The sequence below is a fragment of the Bombina bombina genome, chromosome 1 (assembly GCF_027579735.1).
Source record: "Bombina bombina isolate aBomBom1 chromosome 1, aBomBom1.pri, whole genome shotgun sequence".
NCBI classification, from domain to species: Eukaryota; Metazoa; Chordata; class Amphibia; order Anura; family Bombinatoridae; genus Bombina; species Bombina bombina.
In genome coordinates this window covers 22,959,301-22,982,281 of record NC_069499.1, presented here as the reverse complement: position 1 = coordinate 22,982,281, position 22,981 = coordinate 22,959,301, and the positions used below count along the sequence as shown (strand labels likewise).

At 40.8% G+C, this 22,981-nt stretch overlaps 2 protein-coding genes across 4 annotated transcripts in view; one reads left to right on the top strand and one right to left on the bottom strand.

Annotated features, from left to right (window-relative positions):
• Positions 1–22,981, top strand: part of BRF1 (BRF1 RNA polymerase III transcription initiation factor subunit) — a 687,556-nt gene that overhangs the window by 1,829 nt on the left and 662,746 nt on the right. The gene's annotated exons all lie outside the window — the stretch shown is intronic.
• BTBD6 (BTB domain containing 6) lies at positions 13,313–19,936 on the bottom strand. Of its 3 annotated transcripts, none has more exons than XM_053697272.1 (5): positions 19,822–19,936; positions 18,113–18,395; positions 15,290–15,380; positions 15,092–15,210; positions 13,313–14,711 (listed from the first exon to the last, which is right to left on the bottom strand). In XM_053697272.1, the coding sequence occupies exons 2-5, from the start codon at positions 18,304–18,306 to the stop codon at positions 13,679–13,681; spliced, it is 1,437 nt and encodes a 478-aa protein (XP_053553247.1). In that variant the 5' UTR covers positions 18,307–18,395; positions 19,822–19,936; the 3' UTR covers positions 13,313–13,678. The 3 variants fall into 3 exon arrangements, with proteins under 3 accessions (XP_053553247.1, XP_053553246.1, XP_053553245.1); XM_053697271.1 differs by lacking the exon at positions 19,822–19,936 and adding an exon at positions 18,645–18,775; XM_053697270.1 differs by lacking the exon at positions 19,822–19,936 and having other exon boundaries at positions 18,113–18,776.

Here is a 22,981-nt window from a genome sequence, read left to right as displayed (position 1 = left end):
AACAGTGCCCACCCTTCCTGCCTTATTTACATAGTAACATAGTAACATAGTAGATAAGGTTGAAAAAAGACTGAAGTCCATCGAGTTCAACCTATACAAATCTAAAATACTTACAAAAAGCTCCAGTTAAGCTTAAATAACCCCATTAAAATGTGACCCATTTAATACTAGCAATCATATCCATGAATTTTGTTTATATACAGAAATTTATCCAGACTATTTTTAAATGTATCTATGGTATTGGCATTCACTACCTCCTTTGGTAATGAGTTCCACAATTTTATTGCTCTTACAGTGAAAAAACGTTTCCGTTGCAGGAGATTAAATCTCCTTTCCTCCAACCTTAAATTATGACCTCTTGTCAGAACCAATTACTGTAACACTATAAAGTAATTGTATTCCTGCTTGCAGTTATGTGCTTATAGACACAGGATTACAGCAGTGCCCACCCTTCCTGCCTTATTTACTGTAACACTATAAAGTAATTGTATTCCTGCTTGCACTTATGTGTTTATAGACACAGGATTACAGCAGTGCCCACCCTTCCTGCCTTATTTACTGTAACACTATAAAGTAATTGTATTCCTGCTTGCACTCATGTGCTTATAGACACAGGATTACAGCAGTGCCCACCCTTCCTGCCTTATTTACTGTAACACTATAAAGTAATTGTATTTCTGCTTGCACTTATGTGCTTATAGACACAGGATTACAGCAGTGCCCACCCTTCCTGCCTTATTTACTGTAACACTATAAAGTAATTGTATTCCTGCTTGCACTCATGTGCTTATAGACACAGGATTACAGCAGTGCCCACCCTTCCTGCCTTATTTACTGCAACACTATAAAGTAATTGTATTCCTGCTTGCACTTATGTGCTTATAGACACAGGATTGCAGCAGTGCCCACCCTTCCTGCCTTATTTACTGCAACACTATAAAGTAATTGTATTCCTGCTTGCACTCATGTGCTTATAGACACAGGATTACAGCAGTGCCCACCCTTCCTGCTTTATTTACTGCAACACTATAAAGTAATTGTATTCCTGCCTGCACTCATCTGTTTATAGACACAGGATTACAGCGGTGCCCACCCTTCCTGCCTTATTTACTGTTGCACTATAAAGTAATTGTATTCCTGCTTGCACTCATCTGCTTATAGACACAGGATTACAGCAGTGCCCACCCTTCCTGCCTTATTCACTGCAACACTATAAAGTAATTGTATTCCTGCTTGCACTTATGTGCTTATAGACACAGGATTACAGCAGTGCCCACCCTTCCTGCCTTATTTACTGCAACACTATAAAGTAATTGTATTCCTGCTTGCACTCATGTGCTTATAGACACAGGATTACAGCAGTGCCCACCCTTCCTGCCTTATTCACTGCAACACTATAAAGTAATTGTATTCCTGCTTGCACGTATGTGCTTATAGACACAGGATTACAGCAGTGCCCACCCTTCCTGCCTTATTTATTGCAACACTATAAAGTAATTGTATTCCTGCTTGCACTCATGTGCTTATAGACACAGGATTATAGCAGTGCCCATCCTTCCTGCCTTATTTACTGCAACACTATAAAGTAATTGTATTCCTGCTTGCACGTATGTGCTTATAGACACAGGATTGCAGCAGTGCCCACCCTTCCTGCCTTATTTACTGCAACACTATAAAGTAATTTATTCCTGCTTGCACTCCTGTGTTTATAGACACAGGATTACAGCAGTGCCCACCCTTCCTGCCTTATTTACTGCAACACTATAAAGTAATTTTATTCCTGCCTGCACTCATCTGTTTATAGACACAGGATTACAGCAGTGCCCACCCTTCCTGCCTTATTTACTGTAACACTATAAAGTAATTGTATTCCTGCTTGCACTTATGTGCTTATAGACACAGGATTACAGCAGTGCCCACCCTTCCTGCCTTATTTACTGCAACACTATAAAGTAATTGTATTCCTGCCTGCACTCATCTGTTTATAGACACAGGATTACAGCAGTGCCCACCCTTCCTGCCTTATTTACTGTAACACTATAAAGTAATGGTATTCCTGCTTGCACTTATGTGCTTATAGACACAGGATTGCAGCAGTGCCCACCCTTCCTGCCTTATTTACTGTAACACTATAAAGTAATTGTATTCCTGCTTGCACTTATGTGCTTATAGACACAGGATTACAGCAGTGCCCTCCCTTCCTGCCTTATTTATTGCAACACTATAAAGTAATTGTATTCCTGCTTGCACTCATCTGGTTATAGACACAGGATTACAGCAGTGTCCACCCTTCCTGCCTTATTTACTGTAACACTATAAAGTAATTGTATTCCTGCTTGCACTCATCTGTTTATAGACACAGGATTACAGCAGTGCCCACCCTTCCTGCCTTATTTACTGTAACACTATAAAGTAATTGTATTCCTGCTTGCACTTATGTGTTTATAGACACAGGATTACAGCAGTGCCCACCCTTCCTGCCTTATTTACTGTAACACTATAAAGTAATTGTATTCCTGCTTGCACTTATGTGCTTATAGACACAGGATTACAGCAGTGCCCACCCTTCCTGCCTTATTTACTGTAACACTATAAAGTAATGGTATTCCTGCTTGCACTCGTGCTTATAGACACAGGATTACAGCAGTACCCACCCTTCCTGCCTTATTTACTGTAACACTATAAAGTAATTGTATTCCTGCTTGCACTTATGTGCTTATAGACACAGGATTACAGCAGTGCCCACCCTTCCTGCCTTATTTACTGTAACACTATAAAGTGATTGTATTCCTGCTTGCACTTATGTGCTTATAGACACAGGATTACAGCAGTGCCCACCCTTCCTGCCTTATTTACTGTAACACTATAAAGTGATTGTATTCCTGCTTGCACTTATGTGCTTATAGACACAGGATTACAGCAGTGCCCATCCTTCCTGCCTTATTTACTGTAACACTATAAAGTAATGGTATTCCTGCTTGCACTTATGTGCTTATAGACACAGGATTACAGCAGTGCCCACCCTTCCTGCCTTATTTACTGTAACACTATAAAGTAATTGTATTCCTGCTTGCACTTATATGTTTATAGACACAGGACTACAGCAGTGCCCACCCTTCCTGCCTTATTTACTGTAACACTATAAAGTAATTGTATTCCTGCTTGCACTCATCTGCTTATAGACACAGGATTGCAGCAGTGCCCACCCTTCCTGCCTTATTTACTGTAACACTATAAAGTAATGGTATTCCTGCTTGCACTTATGTGCTTATAGACACAGGATTACAGCAGTGCCCACCCTTCCTGCCTTATTTACTGTAACACTATAAAGTAATTGTATTCCTGCTTGCACTTATATGTTTATAGACACAGGATTACAGCAGTGCCCACCCTTCCTGCCTTATTTACTGTAACACTATAAAGTAATTGTATTCCTGCTTGCACTCATCTGCTTATAGACACAGGATTACAGCAGTGCCCACCCTTCCTGCCTTATTTACTGTAACACTATAAAGTAATTGTATTCCTGCTTGCACTCGTGCTTATAGACACAGGATTACAGCAGTGCCCACCCTTCCTGCCTTATTTACTGTAACACTATAAAGTAATGGTATTCCTGCTTGCACTCATGTGCTTATAGACACAGGATTACAGCAGTGCCCACCCTTCCTGCCTTATTTACTGCTTCTAGTAATGTGCACACTATTAGTTACATGCTTGAGTGACCTGTACACACTTGCAATAGAAACATCTGTTTCTTTAATCTGGAGAATATCTATAATTGAATGTGCCTGAGCGCGCAAAGATGTCAGTTCATTAGTAGACGCAATACTTTTCCCCACAATGTAAAATGTCGCGGCTATGCTTTATTGATTTGGAAGCTTGCAATGGTATTTATTGATGTTATTTTTGTCAAGCCTTCATGGTGTTCCCAATCGTTCTGTGAGACTTTTCAGCTGCACTGTGGTAAATGAACAGACTATCTGAATATTCATTTGTAAGAATATTATACAAGTGTTCTGTTCTGCCTTGCACAGTGCAGAGAGGGTGCATTTGGGGCGTATGCAGCTATGACTGAAGCTGGAGGGATAGCTGAGAACATTTAATTGCTATGAGATTCTTTTCTTATATGCAGATATGCAGGGCCATTCTTGTAATATTTGCTTATGTATAAGCTTACTGCAGAGAGCAAGTCTTTAGCTACATGTACACACAGACTAAATATGTATAAGCTTACTGCAGAGAGCAAGTCTTTAGCTAGATGTACACATAGACTAAATATGTATAAGCTTACTGCAGAGAGCAAGTCTTTAGCTACATGTACACCCAGACTAAATATGTATAAGCTTACTGCAGAGAGCAAGTCTTTAGCTACATGTACACCCAGACTAAATATGTATAAGCTTACTGCAGAGAGCGAGTCTTTAGCTAGATCTACACACATACTAAATATGTATAAGCTTACTGCAGAGAGCAAGTCTTTAGCTACATGTACACCCAGACTAAATATGTATAAGCTTACTGCAGAGAGCAAGTCTTTAGCTAGATGTACACCCAGACTAAATATGTATAAGCTTACTGCAGAGAGCAAGTCTTTAGTTACATGTACACACAGACTAAATATGTATAAGCTTACTGCAGAGAGCAAGTCTTTAGCTACATGTACACACAGACTAAATATGTATAAGTTTACTGCAGAGAGCAAGTCTTTAGCTAGATGTACACACAGACTAAATATGTATAAGCTTACTGCAGAGAGCAAGTCTTTAGCTACATGTACACCCAGACTAAATATGTATAAGCTTACTGCAGAGAGCAAGTCTTTAGCTAGATGTACACCCAGACTAAATATGTATAAGCTTACTGCAGAGAGCAAGTCTTTAGCTAGATGTACACACAGACTAAAGATGTATAAGCTTACTGCAGAGAGCAAGTCTTTAGCTACATGTACACCCAGACTAAATATGTATAAGCTTACTGCAGAGAGCAAGTCTTTAGCTAGATGTACACACAGACTATGTATAAGCGTACTACAGAGAGCAAGTCTTTAGCTACATGTACACACAGACTAAATATGTATAAGCTTGCTGCAGAGAGCAAGTCTTTAGCTACATGTACACACAGACTAAATATGTATAAGCTTACTGCAGAGAGCGAGTCTTTAGCTAGATGTACACACATACTAAATATGTATAAGCTTACTGCAGAGAGCAAGTCTTTAGCTACATGTACACCCAGACTAAATATGTATAAGCTTACTGCAGAGAGCGAGTCTTTAGCTAGATGTACACACATACTAAATATGTATAAGCTTACTGCAGAGAGCAAGTCTTTAGCTACATGTACACCCAGACTACATATGTGTAAGTTTACTGTAGAGAGCAAGTCTTTACCTACATGTACACACAGACAAAATATGTATAAGCTTACTGCAGAGAGTAAGTCTTTAGCTACATGTACACACAGACTAAATATGTATAAGCTTACTGCAGAGAGCAAGTCTTTAGCTAGATGTACACATAGACTAAATATGTATAAGCTTACTGCAGAGAGCAAGTCTTTAGCTACATGTACACACATACTAAATATGTATAAGCTTATTGCAGAGAGCAAGTCTAGCTACATGTACACACAGACTAAATATGTATAAGCTTACTGCAGAGAGCAAGTCTTTAGCTACATGTACACACAGACTAAATATGTGTAAGCTTACTGCAGAGAGCAAGTCTTTAGCTACATGTACACACAGACAAAATATGTATAAGCTTACTGCAGAGAGTAAGTCTTTAGCTACATGTACACACAGACTAAATATGTATAAGCTTACTGCAGAGAGCAAGTCTTTAGCTACATGTACACACAGACTAAATATGTATAAGCTTACTGCAGAGAGCGAGTCTTTAGCTAGATCTACACACATACTAAATATGTATAAGCTTACTGCAGAGAGCAAGTCTTTAGCTAGATGTACACATAGACTAAATATGTATAAGCTTACTGCAGAGAGCAAGTCTTTAGCTACATGTACACACAGACTAAATATGTATAAGCTTACTGCAGAGAGCAAGTCTTTAGCTACATGTACACAGACTAAATATGTATAAGCTTACTGCAGAGAGCAAGTCTTTAGCTACATGTACACACAGACTAAATATGTGTAAGCTTACTGCAGAGAGCAAGTTTTTAGCTACATTAACACACAGACTAAATATGTATAAGCTTACTGCAGAGAGCAAGTCTTTAGCTACATTAACACACAGACTAAATATGTATAAGCTTACTGCAGAGAGCAAGTCTTTAGCTAGATGTACACATAGACTAAATATGTATAAGCTTACTGCAGAGAGCAAGTCTTTAGCTACATGTACACCCAGACTAAATATGTGTAAGCTTACGGCAGAGAGCAAGTCTTTAGCTAGATGTACACACAGACTAAATATGTATAAGCTTACTGCAGAGAGCAAGTCTTTAGCTACATGTACACCCAGACTAAATATGTGTAAGCTTACGGCAGAGAGCAAGTCTTTAGCTAGATGTACACACAGACTAAATATGTATAAGCTTACTGCAGAGAGCAAGTCTTTAGCTTCATGTACACACAGACTAAATATGTATAAGCTTACTGCAGAGAGCAAGTCTTTAGCTACATGTACACACAGACTAAATATGTATAAGCTTGCTGCAGAGAGCAAGTCTTTAGCTACATGTACACACAGACTAAATATGTATAAGCTTACTGCAGAGAGCAAGTCTTTAGCTACATTAACACACAGACTAAATATGTATAAGCTTACTGCAGAGAGCAAGTCTTTAGCTACATGTACACACAGACTAAATATGTATAAGTTTACTGCAGAGAGCAAGTCTTTAGCTACATGTACACACAGACTAAATATGTATAAGCTTACTGCAGAGAGCAAGTCTTTAGCTAGATGTACACATAGACTAAATATGTATAAGCTTACTGCAGAGAGCAAGTCTTTAGTTACATGTACACACAGACTAAATATGTATAAGCTTACTGCAGAGAGCAAGTCTTTAGTTACATGTACACACAGACTAAATATGTATAAGCTTACTGCAGAGAGCAAGTCTTTAGCTAGATGTACACACAGACTAAATATGTATAAGCTTACTGCAGAGAGCAAGTCTTTAGCTAGATGTACACATAAACTAAATATGTATAAGCTTACTGCAGAGAGCAAGTCTTTAGCTAGATGTACACACAGACTAAATATGTGTAAGCTTACGGCAGAGAGCAAGTATTTAGCTAGATGTACACACAGACTAAATATGTATAAGCTTACTGCAGAGAGCAAGTCTTTAGCTAGATGTACACACAGACTAAATATGTGTAAGCTTACTGCAGAGAGCAAGTCTTTAGCTTCATGTACACACAGACTAAATATGTATAAGCTTACTGCAGAGAGCAAGTCTTTAGCTACATGTACACACAGACTAAATATGTATAAGCTTGCTGCAGAGAGCAAGTCTTTAGCTACATGTACACACAGACTAAATATGTATAAGCTTACTGCAGAGAGCAAGTCTTTAGCTACATTAACACACAGACTAAATATGTATAAGCTTACTGCAGAGAGCAAGTCTTTAGCTACATGTACACACAGACTAAATATGTATAAGTTTACTGCAGAGAGCAAGTCTTTAGCTAGATGTACACATAAACTAAATATGTATAAGCTTACTGCAGAGAGCAAGTCTTTAGTTACATGTACACACAGACTAAATATGTATAAGCTTACTGCAGAGAGCAAGTCTTTAGCTAGATGTACACACAGACTAAATATGTATAAGCTTACTGCAGAGAGCAAGTCTTTAGCTAGATGTACACACAGACTAAATATGTATAAGCTTACTGCAGAGAGCAAGTCTTTAGCTAGATGTACACACAGACTAAATATGTATAAGCTTACTGCAGAGAGCAAGTCTTTAGCTAGATGTACACACAGACTAAATATGTATAAGCTTACTGAAGAGAGCAAGTCTTTAGCTAGATGTACACACAGACTAAATATGTATAAGCTTACTGCAGAGAGCAAGTCTTTAGCTAGATGTACACACAGACTAAATACGTATAAGCTTACTGCAGAGAGCAAGTCTTTAGCTAGATGTACACACAGACTAAATATGTATAAGCTTACTGCAGAGAGCAAGTCTTTAGCTACATGTACACACAGACTAAATATGTATAAGCTTACTGCAGAGAGCAAGTCTTTAGCTAGATGTACACACAGACTAAATATGTGTAAGCTTACGGCAGAGAGCAAGTCTTTAGCTAGATGTACACACAGACTAAATATGTATAAGCTTACTGCAGAGAGCAAGTCTTTAGCTAGATGTACACACAGACTAAATATGTATAAGCTTACTGCAGAGAGCAAGTCTTTAGCTTCATGTACACACAGACTAAATATGTATAAGCTTACTGCAGAGAGCAAGTCTTTAGCTACATGTACACACAGACTAAATATGTATAAGCTTACTGCAGAGAGCAAGTCTTTAGCTACATTAACACACAGACTAAATATGTATAAGCTTACTGCAGAGAGCAAGTCTTTAGCTACATGTACACATAGACTAAATATGTATAAGCTTACTGCAGAGAGCAAGTCTTTAGCTACATGTACACACAGACTAAATATGTATAAGCTTATTGCAGAGAGCAAGTCTTTAGCTACATGTACACACAGACTAAATATGTATAAGCTTACTGCAGAGAGCAAGTCTAGCTACATGTACACACAGACTAAATATGTATAAGCTTACTGCAGAGAGCAAGTCTTTAGCTACATGTACACATAGACTAAATATGTATAAGCTTACTGCAGAGAGCAAGTCTTTAGCTAGATGTACACACAGACTAAATATGTATAAGCTTACTGCAGAGAGCAAGTCTTTAGCTACATGTACACATAGACTAAATATGTATAAGCTTACTGCAGATAGAAATTCTTTAGCTACATGTACACATAGACTAAATATGTATAAGCTTACTGCAGAGAGCGAGTCTTTAGCTAGATCTACACACATACTAAATATGTATAAGCTTACTGCAGAGAGCAAGTCTTTAGCTAGATGTACACCCAGACTAAATATGTGTAAGCTTACTGCAGAGAGCAAGTCTTTAGCTAGATGTACACACAGACTAAATATGTATAAGCTTACTGCAGAGAGCAATTCTTTAGCTACATGTACACACAGACTAAATATGTATAAGCTTACTGCAGAGAGCAAGTCTTTAGCTAGATGTACACACAGACTATGTATAAGCGTACTACAGAGAGCAAGTCTTTAGCTACATGTACACACAGACTAAATATGTATAAGCTTACTGCAGAGAGCAAGTCTTTAGCTACATGTACACAGACTAAATATGTATAAGCTTACTGCAGAGAGCAAGTCTTTAGCTATATGTACACCCAGACTAAATATGTATAAGCTTACTGCAGAGAGCAAGTCTTTAGCTACATGTACACCCAGACTAAAGATGTATAAGCTTACTGCAGAGAGCAAGTCTTTAGCTACATGTACACACAGACTAAATATGTATAAGCTTACGGCAGATAGAAAGTCTTTAGCTAGATGTACACACAGACTAAATATGTATAAGCTTACTGCAGAGAGCAAGTCTTTAGCTAGATGTACACACAGACTAAATATGTGTAAGCTTACGGCAGAGAGCAAGTCTTTAGCTAGATGTACACACAGACTAAATATGTGTAATATGTACACAATGTGATAAAGTAATGAGATCTGATTATACCTACAGATATAAGATACAATCACATGTATGTGTACACAGTGTGATATAGTAATGAGATCTGATTATACCTACAGATATAAGATACAATCACATGTATGTGTACACAGTGTGATAAAGTAATGAGATCTGATTATACCTACAGATATAAGATACAGACACATGTATATGTACACAATGTGAAAACGTAATGAGATCTGATTATACCTACAGATATAAGATAAAGACACATGTATATGTACACAGTGTGATACAGTAATGAGATCTGATTATACCTACAGATATAAGATACAGACACATGTATATGTACACAATGTGATACAGTAATGAGATCTGATTATACCTACAGATATAAGATACAGACTCATGTATATGTACACAATGTGATACAGTAATGAGATCTGATTATACCTACAGATATAAGATACAGACACATGTATATGTACACAGTGTGATACAGTAATGAGATCTGATTATACCTACAGATATAAGATACAGACACATGTATATGTACACAGTGTGATACAGTAATGAGATCTGATTATACCTACAAGCTCAACCCATTTCATTAGGTTGTGGCTTCTAAACACAAAATCAGCTAATTCATATACACAAATAAGCCTTAAAAAACAAATCTCATACATTTTATACTCTGAAGTTGGTAAAAAAAAAAAAAAGTAATTGTAAACACATTAAAGGGACAGTCTAGGCCAAAATAAATTTTCATGATTCAGATAGAGCATGTAATTTTAAACAATTTTCCAATTTACTTTTATCACCAATTTTGCTTTGTTCTCTTGGTATTCTTAGTTGAAAGCTTAACCTAGGAGGTTCATATGCTAATTTCTTAGACCTTGAAGCCCACCTCTTTCAGATTGCATTTTAACAGTTTTTCACCACTAGAGGGTGTTAGTTCACATATTTCATATAGATAACACTGTGCTCGTGCACAAGAAGTTATCTGGGAGCAGGCACTGATTGGCTAGACTGCAAGTCTGTCAAAAGAACTGAAAAAAGGGGCAGTTTGCAGAGGCTTAGATAACAAGATAATCACAGAGGTTAAAAGTATATTATTATAACTGTGTTGGTTATGCAAAACTGGGAAATGGGTAATAAAGGGATTATCTATTTTTTAAAACAATAAAAATTCTAGTGTAGACTGTCCCTTTAAGGAAAAAACTATTTTATAGTATACTGTCCCTTTAACATAGCAATGCATTGTTGTCAATCTAGATCAGCATACATTTCCGGTGTAGTTCTGTGCATTTTACATCTGTACTTGTAAGTCAGATCTTAATTATCAGCACTCGGATTCACTGTATCGGATTAAGAAGCTGGCATTATTATTCATATTTACTACTAGTAAATGTGCTATTCAATAGATTCTTCTCTCTTTACTAATTGTGTGTCTTCTGCTACTGAAATTGTCAGTCTTGAGCGATCTATAAATACTGTGGTATGCGAACCCTACAAGACTAATGATCAGTAATAAAACAAATATACCCATAACAGGTATGTCAATTACTATTATCGGTTATTTTAGAGCACCAACAGATTCTGCAGCGCAGCTTCCCGCTATCTATACTGCCAGATACCAATATTTCTCTTTAAATGGCAAATGTGATGAGAAGGGAATCTTAGGACAGAAATGAATAAAAAGAAAATAATAATGCAGAATGGAGACTGTCAGGATACATCACTACACCATACACACTGCCACTGAGTCACATGAAGCGCATACAAATGTACAATTTTTATAATCTACTGTATGTCTGAGATTTGTGCACTGTCCCTGGGAGTGAAAATTCCAGTGTGACTTTATAAAAAGGTCAATCCCAGTATATAATCACAAATAACTGTAATAGACCATTCTGTAGTAAATCAACGTCACCTGTTGTGACCACGGAATCTCAGTTTGTCTTAACAGTTTAAATCTGCTGCCCCCTCAAACAGGGACTGAGAAACAAAGTGCTTCTGCCCCTCAAATGTCTATTTCTGACCCAACTTACTGCTCACCTCCTCAATGCCAGAACATTGTGTCCCACTGTGGGTCTAGTAAGCTGTTCAGTATTATTTGGTCATCAGATGTTTCCTGTTTAAAGGGACGTTATACACTAGAATTTTTGTAGATTATCCATTCTATATAGCCCATCTGGGGGTGTTTTTGTAATAATGTATAGTTTTGCTTATTTTTAAATAATCTTGTGACTCTTAACCAAGCCCCAAAGTTTTAGATGCATACTGATGTCTACAGACTGCTGGTTGTGTAATGCAGGGCTCAACAAACCCAGGAGCCTGGGAGCCACTGGCTCCTAGAATTTTAACCCTGGCTCCTAACTTTTTTCGTTATTCTCCATATATCTATATACAAATCCCACTGTCTGGCTCCTAAAAATATGTCTGGCTCCTAAATATTCTTACTGGCTCCTAATTTTTAAACAGATTTGTCAAGCACTGGTGTAATGGGTCTTTTCATATGCAGGGGAAGGGGAGAGTATCTGCCCCTTTCACTGGGTGTTTCAGCTTAACCTCAACAGTGTTAAACTGGGAGCTTCTAAATAAGTTTTTAGAAAGCTTTATACTGGATTTTTATATCAGTGTCTGTGCATATTTTTGCACAGGCAGAACCTGCTTGTGATATTGGATTAGCTTGTTCAGGCTTGTGTACCTAGTGGGGTTGTTTACTAAGTGCCCCTGAAATAACCAGGTGAACTCCCCCAAACATGTGGCACCTCCCCTGTGCCTGAGACGGTTACTTTCCTGCATATTCTATGTACTTTATAGAAGGGCAGGTGTCTAATGTAAAATACTAGATATTTGCCTTATGCGTTTAACACAATGTCTATTTGCATCACCCTGGGAATAGCTTTGCTAGTGCTCATCAGATAATATCAGCACTATTAGCTTTAGTGTATTTGGTGCTTAAAGTTAATGTAAATTTTGATGCTAAAGTGCTCTTTTTTTAAAAATTTGATTAAAAACAGGGGCACTTTAATTCTTCAAAATTTACATTTCACTCCTGTTGTGAAAAAAAAACCTTAACCTTTTAATCTTGACAGCTGCTCCAGCTTCCTCCACCCATCGCAAAGCCTCTTCCTGAGTCTAAAATGAGGAATTAGGCTTCCTCCAATCACTGCCTTGAATCAGACACTGATTCCCCCCTGGGGGAAGCCGTGATTGGACGATGACCTATCCATCATTTCTGACATCAGAAATGGCTTGCAACGACTGGAGGAAGCTGGAGCTGCTGTCAAGTTTAAATGGGTTTTTTTCACAACACAAGTGAAATGTAAATTTTGATGAATTAAAGTGCCCCTGTTTTTAATCAAATTTTTAAAAACCGGGCACTTTAGCATCAAAATTTACATTCACTTTAATGAAATGATCACAATCTTAAGAAAAAATTAGAGCAGTAATTTGGATAGAAAGTATTTTTTTGACCTGTAGATGTCATCTTTGTACTTCTATACGGAACTAATAATTTATTCAGTTAAAAAGTAAAGTATACCGAGAATGACAAAATGCACCAGCTTTGGGTAGGAGTAAAAAGGTTTTATATTTTTCACATATTTATATTCTGCTTGATCCTGAGCAAGCTGTGTTTTCTGTTTTGCATGGAAGTTATCTATATACAAAATAAATGCACATTGTGCCGACACGTATCCCTGCATAGTGCAGTTTTAATAATTAATTCAGCTTATAAATAAATAAAATAACATTAAATTCTAAAAGCATTCCTTCAGTCGGAGTTTGACAGCTGTCTGTTACATTCCATACTGAAGTTCAGTTTGATATAAAACAATATTCATTCAGTGTGGTGAAGGGGCTTCCCATAGTGCCCTTCTGGGAAAGGAGGGGGCAGTGTGCTTATAAGTCGAGAGCTTTTTGTGAAATGTGTCATGCGTAAAAGATGAGTTCAGGAATCTGTCCTCCTTGTACTCCAGTTCCATTGGTGCTGTCTGAAGAGCACTGAAACTGGAACGTAACTTTTCCACACTGTACTTCGGTCATGCCTTCCTGCCCAAAGTAACTTAGTTCATTACCATCCAGGATGGCGCTTACAGTGTAAAACGTATCCTGCTCCACTTGTACTGGGTGCTCAAACCAAACCGAGAATGTGTTACTGGAGCCATCTGAAACAAATTTAGTTATGTTTTGGGCAAGAACTGTACCCTGCCGTTTCAGTTCGATTTTGACACTGTACTCTGCTTTACCGCAGCTGGAGCCATATAACCCTAGTCCTGCTATAAATATCCTTTTGTCCACTGCAAACTGAATGCTGTCACAGCGGCCTCTGTATCTCCACTGGTTACTGCGGTAGGCAGAGGACTGAAATCTATGGCATCGCTGGGATGCAAGGCCTTTCCTTTTTATAAGGGGGAACTCTAACTTGGGTTTGTTAGCAGCTGTGTACCACAGGAATATGCTGCGAGTTTCCTCCAAGGTTAGAATGTCAGACTGGGCAGCCCCATCGGCAAATTCCTCCAGTGTCATTGTTGGAATCCGTACCAAATATAGGGCCTTTCCCAAAACGTTCCTTTTATTCATGGGTGTAACTGGTAACCCTTGTCGTTTACATTCAGCTTCTGCCCAGTTCAAAACTGCCTCAAAAACAACGTCTTCTTTAGTGTTCAGAGTCTCGCGTGTGACAATGATCTCCAAAGTTGGCAGGTCTATTTCACAGAAGCCTTCAGATTTCAGCGCTAGTTCTGCTTGAGCATCTATGACCTCCCAGCAACGTAAAGTCAGGTCTGGCTCTTCAAAAAGCCGGCTTTGTGAAAGCAGAACACAGGCATTCTTTGCTTCTAAACTAGTCTCCAGGAAATTAACACAGGCTTTGGCCAATGCTGGTACGATGTATTTCTTGGCAGCGTACAACGTGGCAAGCACAGTGTCTGCTTCCAAATCTATTTCATCACTGTACAAATACCTAAGGGAAAATGAAATAGGGTTTCAGTTTTTTTTATGGAAATGATGAACATAGACACTATATACTTTACTTTAAGTTAAACTTTTCAATAGGATATTTGGATCGAGGTGTTTTAACCCCTTGGTTGTCTGGTAAGACTAGGACGTTGCTATTCATTATATCGGTCTCTGGAAATGAAGATGTTTAGTTGAAATATTCTGCAGATATATGAATGTCTGGGCTAAGAGACATACGCTGTTTGTGGTTCATCAAAGTAAGCCCCCCCCTCCTCTTAAGCACATTAAGATTTCACAGAGAGCCATTAAGGTTGGATATGAGATGCATATTTTATAAGCTTTTATACTAACTGCATTCTTTTATACTCTTTAATGATCGCTTACCTTAAAAGGATCAGAAATGCTGCAGGCTCCACATCTGGAATATGGATTTCCGATTTTACCTCTGCGAGATCACCATAAAACATTGCATAGAACACAGAGCTTCCAACTGCCAAAATATACTGTAAAAAGAAGTACCCTGTGTTACATTAAATCACAGTCATAAAATAAATAGCTGGACGACACATGAGTAAATCTTACCTTGTGTGCAGGTACTTTTTTAGATGCCCCTGCTGGGCCAACGATAAAATGTATGTCAGCCATTAGCTCGTTGTTAAACATCAGAGCATTCCTTAAAAACAAAAACAAATAAATAAGTACTTTAGATTACCAAAAAGATAACAAAGGCCGGTGAATGTATTTGTGTACGGATTACTGTGTATATTAAGAATGGCATTGGGTATGTCTGATTAACCTGCTTAGTGATGAGTGGTCTGCTGCCAGGATTATCTTGTAGCACTTAGGGTTATAGGAATAATCTCTGTGATTTCAGATGGTTTGACAGAAAACGTTAAGAGCCTGATGGAAATTAAATCCAAAGTTCTGTCTTGTTCCTTGGAAAGCTTTATTTTGTTGTCAATCACTTGCTAACTATGAATATAATAGACCTGCAAGCATTTAGAAAGAAGCAGTATTTCCAGTATTACATTCAGAGATCTTATTTCTCCCAGCATCAAGGAGGTTATGGAATCTTCCATAACCAGCATCCGCTGGAGTAATGAATTTTACACTGTAGTCGGTGCAGTGCACAGAGCAAGCCTTGTGCTCACACAGACTTCTAACAGTGAATGGCTTGTAAAGCACATTATCTCTTTGCAAAACTTTGTCTACAAAAAAATGAGTCACTTTACCTTTGCTTGTTTTTTTGTCTATAGAAGCTGTCGATGCAAATTTCTTAACCCCTTTTGTATTATGAACACTTCCTTATTAATGACAGCCCAGAGATTTGAGTTGTGTGCATGGATGAACTAAAACAGTATGATAGTATTTCCTTCTTTACAAGAGCCAAAATTGCTGGAGGGGAAAGGTTTAAATTTGTCTCCTTTTCTGCCTTAAAACAATCCATAACTGCAGCACAAGATTTGCTGCTGTTCTTTTACATCAGTGGAGAAGTGCTTTGCATTTGATGCAGGGTGCCTGTCTGTAACTGATGCCTGGCGTTTCAAGACCTATTGTTATTGCTTGATAGCCTTGCAGGGAGAAAAAAAAAATCTAATTACATACTGTAACTTGTGCTTTTCTGCTTGGTCTGTACTGCCTCAATGTGAAAGATCCCTCTCCGCATTACATTGTCTACAGACCTTGTCACGCTGGCATAGATTAGGTATGGCACACTGAATACAAAAGCAAATCTGGCTGGAGTTCTTGCAAATGAGTGCATTGTGTAGATGTGCGATTTAGTGCCTCAGATGATGCAATGCTTATATAGGGTTTTGCTAACGCTACGCATTCATGGGCTCTGTACCATGTTCAGCTGCAGCAGGGCAGGAACTTGCATGTGTGCTCATGTTTGTGTGTATGAGCAGGAGGTGCAGGCACTCAGTAATGGGTAAACAGTAGCTAAAGGCCATGTTTGTGTTGCCCTGGCACTACAAGGGTTTGGTACCCAGGTTGTGCAGACCAGCAGTACCATAAATAAGAATGAACTAGAAGAGAGAGCAGCACAGGAATGTCATGTTTATGTGCAGTGTAGTAGCAGGGCTGTATGCAGAGGCTCAGTATCCGGAGGGTGCAAAGGGGCAGTTCTATGTTCTCTGAATGTGCCGGGGTCAGTGCCCTGGTTACGGCTTGTGCACAGAATATAGCAGAGAGCAGTGCAATTGTGGATGATGTGCAGTGTGATTACTGAAGGCTTAGGTGTTGGACAGTACATGAATGTTTTGGCTATTTTTGCTGGGGTCTTGCATTATAGTGTGGGATGCAAAAGGGCTTAGCACCGTATGTGTGAGGTGCCTGTCATGTTCGGGTACAGATGGTAAGCACTGTGTGGGGAGGCCAGTTTCTTGTTTAGGTGCAGGTGGTAAGCACTGTGTGTGGGTTGGCACTGCCATGTTTGGGAGCAAGGGGGTAAGCACCATGTGTGTGGGATGACAGTGACATGTTTAGGGGTAGGGGCAAGAATAGTGTGTGGGATGGCAGTCCCATGTTTGGGTGCAAGGGCTAAGCACTATGTATGTGGGGTGGCAGTTTGGGTGCAAGGGCTAAGCACCATGTATGTGGGATGCCAGCTTGGGTGCAAGGTCTAAGCACCATGTATATGGGATGCCAGTTTGGGTGCAAGGGCTAAGTGTGGGATGCCAGTTTGGGTGCAAGGGCTAAGCACCATGTATGTGGGGTTGCAGCTTCGGTGCAAGGGCTAAGCACCATGTATGTGGGGTGGCAGCTTCGGTGCAAGGGCTAAGCACCATGTATGTGGGGTGGCAGCTTCGGTGCAAGGGCTAAGCACCATGTATGTGGGGTGGCAGCTTCGGTGCAAGGGCTAAGCACCATGTATGTGGGGTGGCAGCTTCGGTGCAAGGGCTAAGCACCATGTATGTGGGGTGGCAGCTTCGGTGCAAGGGTTAAGCACCATGTATGTGGGGTGGCAGCTTCGGTGCAAGGGCCAAGCACCATGTATGTGGGATGCCAGTTTGGGTGCAAGGGCTAAGCACCATGTATGTGGGGTGGCAGCTTCGGTGCAAGGGTTAAGCACCATGTATGTGGGGTGGCAGCTTCGGTGCAAGGGCTAAGCACCATGTATGTGGGGTGGCAGCTTCGGTGCAAGGGCTAAGCACCATGTATGTGGGGTGGCAGCTTCGGTGCAAGGGCTAAGCACCATGTATGTGGGGTGGCAGCTTCGGTGCAAGGGCTAAGCACCATGTATGTGGGGTGGCAGCTTCGGTGCAAGGGCTAAGCACCATGTATGTGGGGTGGCAGCTTCGGTGCAAGGGCCAAGCACCATGTATGTGGGATGCAAGTTTGGGTGCATGGTGTAAGCATCCTGTGCGTGGGTTGGCAGTGCCATGTTTGGGTGCAGAGGCTCACCTCTCCCGCAGGGTTGGGTGGGAGCTCTGCCAGTTTCGGCTCTCTATATGGTTGTTGTTGAGGTTGTGCAGTTCAGGTGCTGGCGGTGTGCTCTGCTGGAGCTGGAGGGCGTTCTTCTTGGCGTTGGCTGCAGCAGTGTTATTACTGTTAGTGATGTTTGTGTTTGCACTAACTGGGTAAAGCTCTGCAGCCATCTTCTTCCTGAGGGCTAAGGGCACAATCTCATAGCATGGTGGCAGCTTGCCGCTGGTCCGTGCACTCTTTCTAGACTTCTTTAGGGTCTCTGGAAGCAGAAGAAAGAAAGTCAAACACTTCATGATCCGGCCATTGAGGCAGCCTGGGTCTGGTGGCATTAGCAGGGCACAACTCAGATCTCAGGGACAGCAAAGTCACATCCCATATACAAAGTCACATCCTGGGCATCAGCGGGGGCTAAACCCCGGGGTAAAAAGTCAGGTCCTGGGAATAAAAACTCCTGGGGTAGATCAGGCTGCTAGGGGCATGAAGCCCCCTGGGTATCCGGAGCCCTTACCATCCCTGGGCATGAGCTATACGAGTTATACTCCGGGTGCATGGGTACTCCGGGCACGAAAGTCATACCCCGGTACGTGCTGCTCTCCCCGTGCTCTATCGCTTCTGGCTCCGGCCGTTTCCGCCGCTGCTGCTTTTGTGTTTGCAGTAAGCGTCGCGCGCCCGGTACCGCCCCCTCCACCTCAATACGTGTACAGCACAGGCAGTCTGCGACGTCACCGAGCGGGGACCAATCGCAGAGTAGCCCTGGGAAAGAGGGGGAAGCTAAGGGGGCTACCAGACTGTAAAAGTGACAAGTAGGGGGTGCCACATGGGGGTTACCATACCAGCCTGTGAAAGTAACAAGTAGGGGGTGCCACATGGGGGTTACCGGCCTGTGAAAGTGACAAGTAGGGGGTGCCACATGGGGGTTACCAGCCTGTGAAAGTGACAAGTAGGGGGTGCCACATGGGGGTTACCAGCCTGTGAAAGTGACAAGTAGGGGGTGCCACATGGGGGTTACCAGCCTGTGAAAGTGACAAGTAGGGGGTGCCACATGGGGGTTACCAGCCTGTGAAAGTGACAAGTAGGGGGTGCCACATGGGGGTTACCAGCCTGTGAAAGTAACAAGTAGGGGGTGCCACATGGGGGTTACCAGCCTGTGAAAGTGACAAGTAGGGGGTGCCACATGGGGGTTACCAGCCTGTGAAAGTGACAAGTAGGGGGTGCCACATGGGGGTTACCAGCCTGTGAAAGTGACAAGTAGGGGGTGCCACATGGGGGTCACCAGCCTGTGAAAGTGACAAGTAGGGTTACCACATGGGGGTCACCAGCCTGTGAAAGTGACAAGTAGGGTTACCACATGGGGGTCACCAGCCTGTGAAAGTGACAAGTAGGGTTACCACATGGGGGTCACCAGCCTGTGAAAGTGACAAGTAGGGTTACCACATGGGGGTCACCAGCCTGTGAAAGTGACAAGTAGGGTTACCACATGGGGGTCACCAGCCTGTGAAAGTGACAAGTAGGGGGTGTCACATGGGGGTCACCAGCCTGTGAAAGTGACAAGTAGGGGGTGTCACATGGGGGTCACCAGCCTGTGAAAGTGACAAGTAGGGGGTGTCACATGGGGGTCACCAGCCTAATAGCGAGTGTTTACCAGCTTAGGAAAGGAGAGCAAGATTGTACTACACGTTGGTTACCTGTGTAGGGGAGACGGTTCCACGCGATGCTTTGTGATGAGAGAGAACTAGTGCCAGGGGGTACCAGCCTGACAAGATGCAGGATGTCACAGGGAACTCATCAGCATTAGTGCGCCACAGGGGTCCCCACCCTAGGGTGCGCCACAGGGGGTGCAGCTGCGGAGGCTCTCAGCACTGGGGCAGAGGGATATCCCGGTGTCAGTCACAAGACCGTGCTAGATCCGCTGTAATGCTCACACGGGCACCTGCTCAGCCTCCCTCCCCGCTAGCAGAGCTGAACACCGAGCGAGCAGCAGTCAGTGTGATTATCCGACAATGCCAAGAACGGCTGCAAGAGGGCGCCAGAGCGCGCACGGCAGCAATCAATAGAACACAGCAGTTGCCAGCCAATGGGGGAGGGGGCATCCTAGTCCTGATGTGCTGTGTGTAATGATGGTGATTCCCCCGCCCGCAGTCCTATTCATAGGGTATCCCTGCACTAACATTATATAGGGTATCTCTGCACATCCTTTGTATAGGGACCGATAATAATAGGGAAGCCCAATGTGTATAGGGTATCCCTGCACATCCTGTGTATAGGGTATCCCTGCACTAACAGTATATAGGCTATCCCTGCACATCCTATGTATAGGAACCAACAATAATAGGGAAGCCCAGTGTGTATAGGGTCTCCCTGCACTAACAATATATAGGGTATCCCTGCACTAACATTATATAGGGTATCTCTGCACATCCTTTGTATAGGGACCAATAATAATAGGGAAGCCCAGTGTGTATAGGGTATCCCTGCAGTGCACATCCTGTGTATAGGGTATCCATGCACTAACAGTATATGGGCTATCCCTGCACATCCTTTGTATAGGAACCAACAATAATAGGGAAGCCCAGTGTGTATAGGGTCTCACTGCACTAACAGTATATAGGGTATCCATGCACTAACATTATATAGGGTATCTCTGCACATCCTTTGTATAGGGACCAATAATAATAGGGAAGCCCAGTGTGTATAGGGTATCCCTGCAGTGCACATCCTGTGTATAGGGTATCCCTGCACTAACAGTATATGGGCTATCCCTGCACATCCTTTGTATAGGAACCAACAATAATAGGGAAGCCCAGTGTGTATAGGGTCTCCCTGCACTAACAGTATATAGGGTATCCCTGCACATCAGAGGTGTAACTAGAAACCACAGGGCCCAGGTGCAAGAATCTAAGAAGCCCCCCCCCCCCCCCCCAAAAAAAAAAAAAAAAAAAAAAGGTGAATTTGATACATATTCATTTTTTTTAACTTTTAACACAGAAAAAAATGGGAATCAGATTACATGTCTGCAAAAGGAGGTACCCTGTGCCCACAGTCTGTATATAGTGACACTGTTTAACCCACTATAGTGAGTCAGTGACGCAGTCTGTAATCTGCCGGTGAGATGGCTGGCCTGACCCTACCCACCCCAGTACTTTATAAAGTGACCACAGTAGTCTGTGAAATGGTCTACCCCCCCGTACTGTACATAGTAGTACTGTATAGTGACACTGTTTACCCCCAACCCCCCATGCTGTAGTAACAAGGTCTGTAATTTGCTGGTTCCACAAACATACATACATACATACACATACATACATACATACACATACACACATACATACACACACACATGCATAAATACACACACAGTTACATACATACATACACACACAGACACACATGCATAAATACACACACAGTTACATACATACATACACACACACACACATACATGCATACATACACACAGTTACATACATACATACACACACATACATGCATAAATACACACACAGTTACATACATACATACATACACACATACATGCATAAATTGACACACAGTTACATACATACACACACATACATGCATAAATACACACACAGTTACATACATACATACATACACACACACACATACATGCATAAATACACACACAGTTACATACATACATACACACACATACATGCATAAATACACACACAGTTACATACATACATACATACACACATACATGCATAAATTGACACACAGTTACATACATACACACATGCATGCATACATACACACACAGTTACATACATACACACACATACATGCATAAATACACACACAGTTACATACATACATACATACATACACACACACACACATACATGCATAAATACACACACAGTTACATACACACACACATACATGCATAAATACACACACAGTTACATACATACACACATACATGCATAAATACACACACAGTTACATACATACATACACATACATGCATAAATACACACATACATGCATAAATACACACATACATGCATAAATACACACATACATGCATAAATACACACAGTTACATGCATAAATACACACACAGTTACATACATACATACATACACACATGCATGCATAAATAAATACACACACAGTTACATACATACACGCATAAATAAACACAGTTACATACATACATGCATAAATACACACACAGTTACATACACACACACATGCATAAATACATACACAGTTACATACATACATACACACACACACATACATGCATAAATACACAGTTACACACACACACACACACACACACTTACATGCATAAATACACACACAGTTACATACATACATACACACACACATACATGCATAAATACACACACAGTTACATACATACATACACACATACATGCATAAATACACACACAGTTACATACACACACACACACACACACACACATACATGCATAAATACACACACAGTTACATACATACACACACATACATGCATAAACACACACACACATGCATAAATACACACAGTTACATACATACATACACACACATACATGCATAAATACACACACAGTTACATACATACATACATACACACATACATGAATAAATACACACACAGTTACATACATACACACACATACATGCATAACTACACACACAGTTACATACATACATACATACATACACGCACATACATGCATAAATACACACACAGTTACATAATACATACACACACATGCATAAATACACACACATGCATAAATACACACACATGCATAAATACACACACATGCATAAATACACACACAGTTACATACATACATACACACT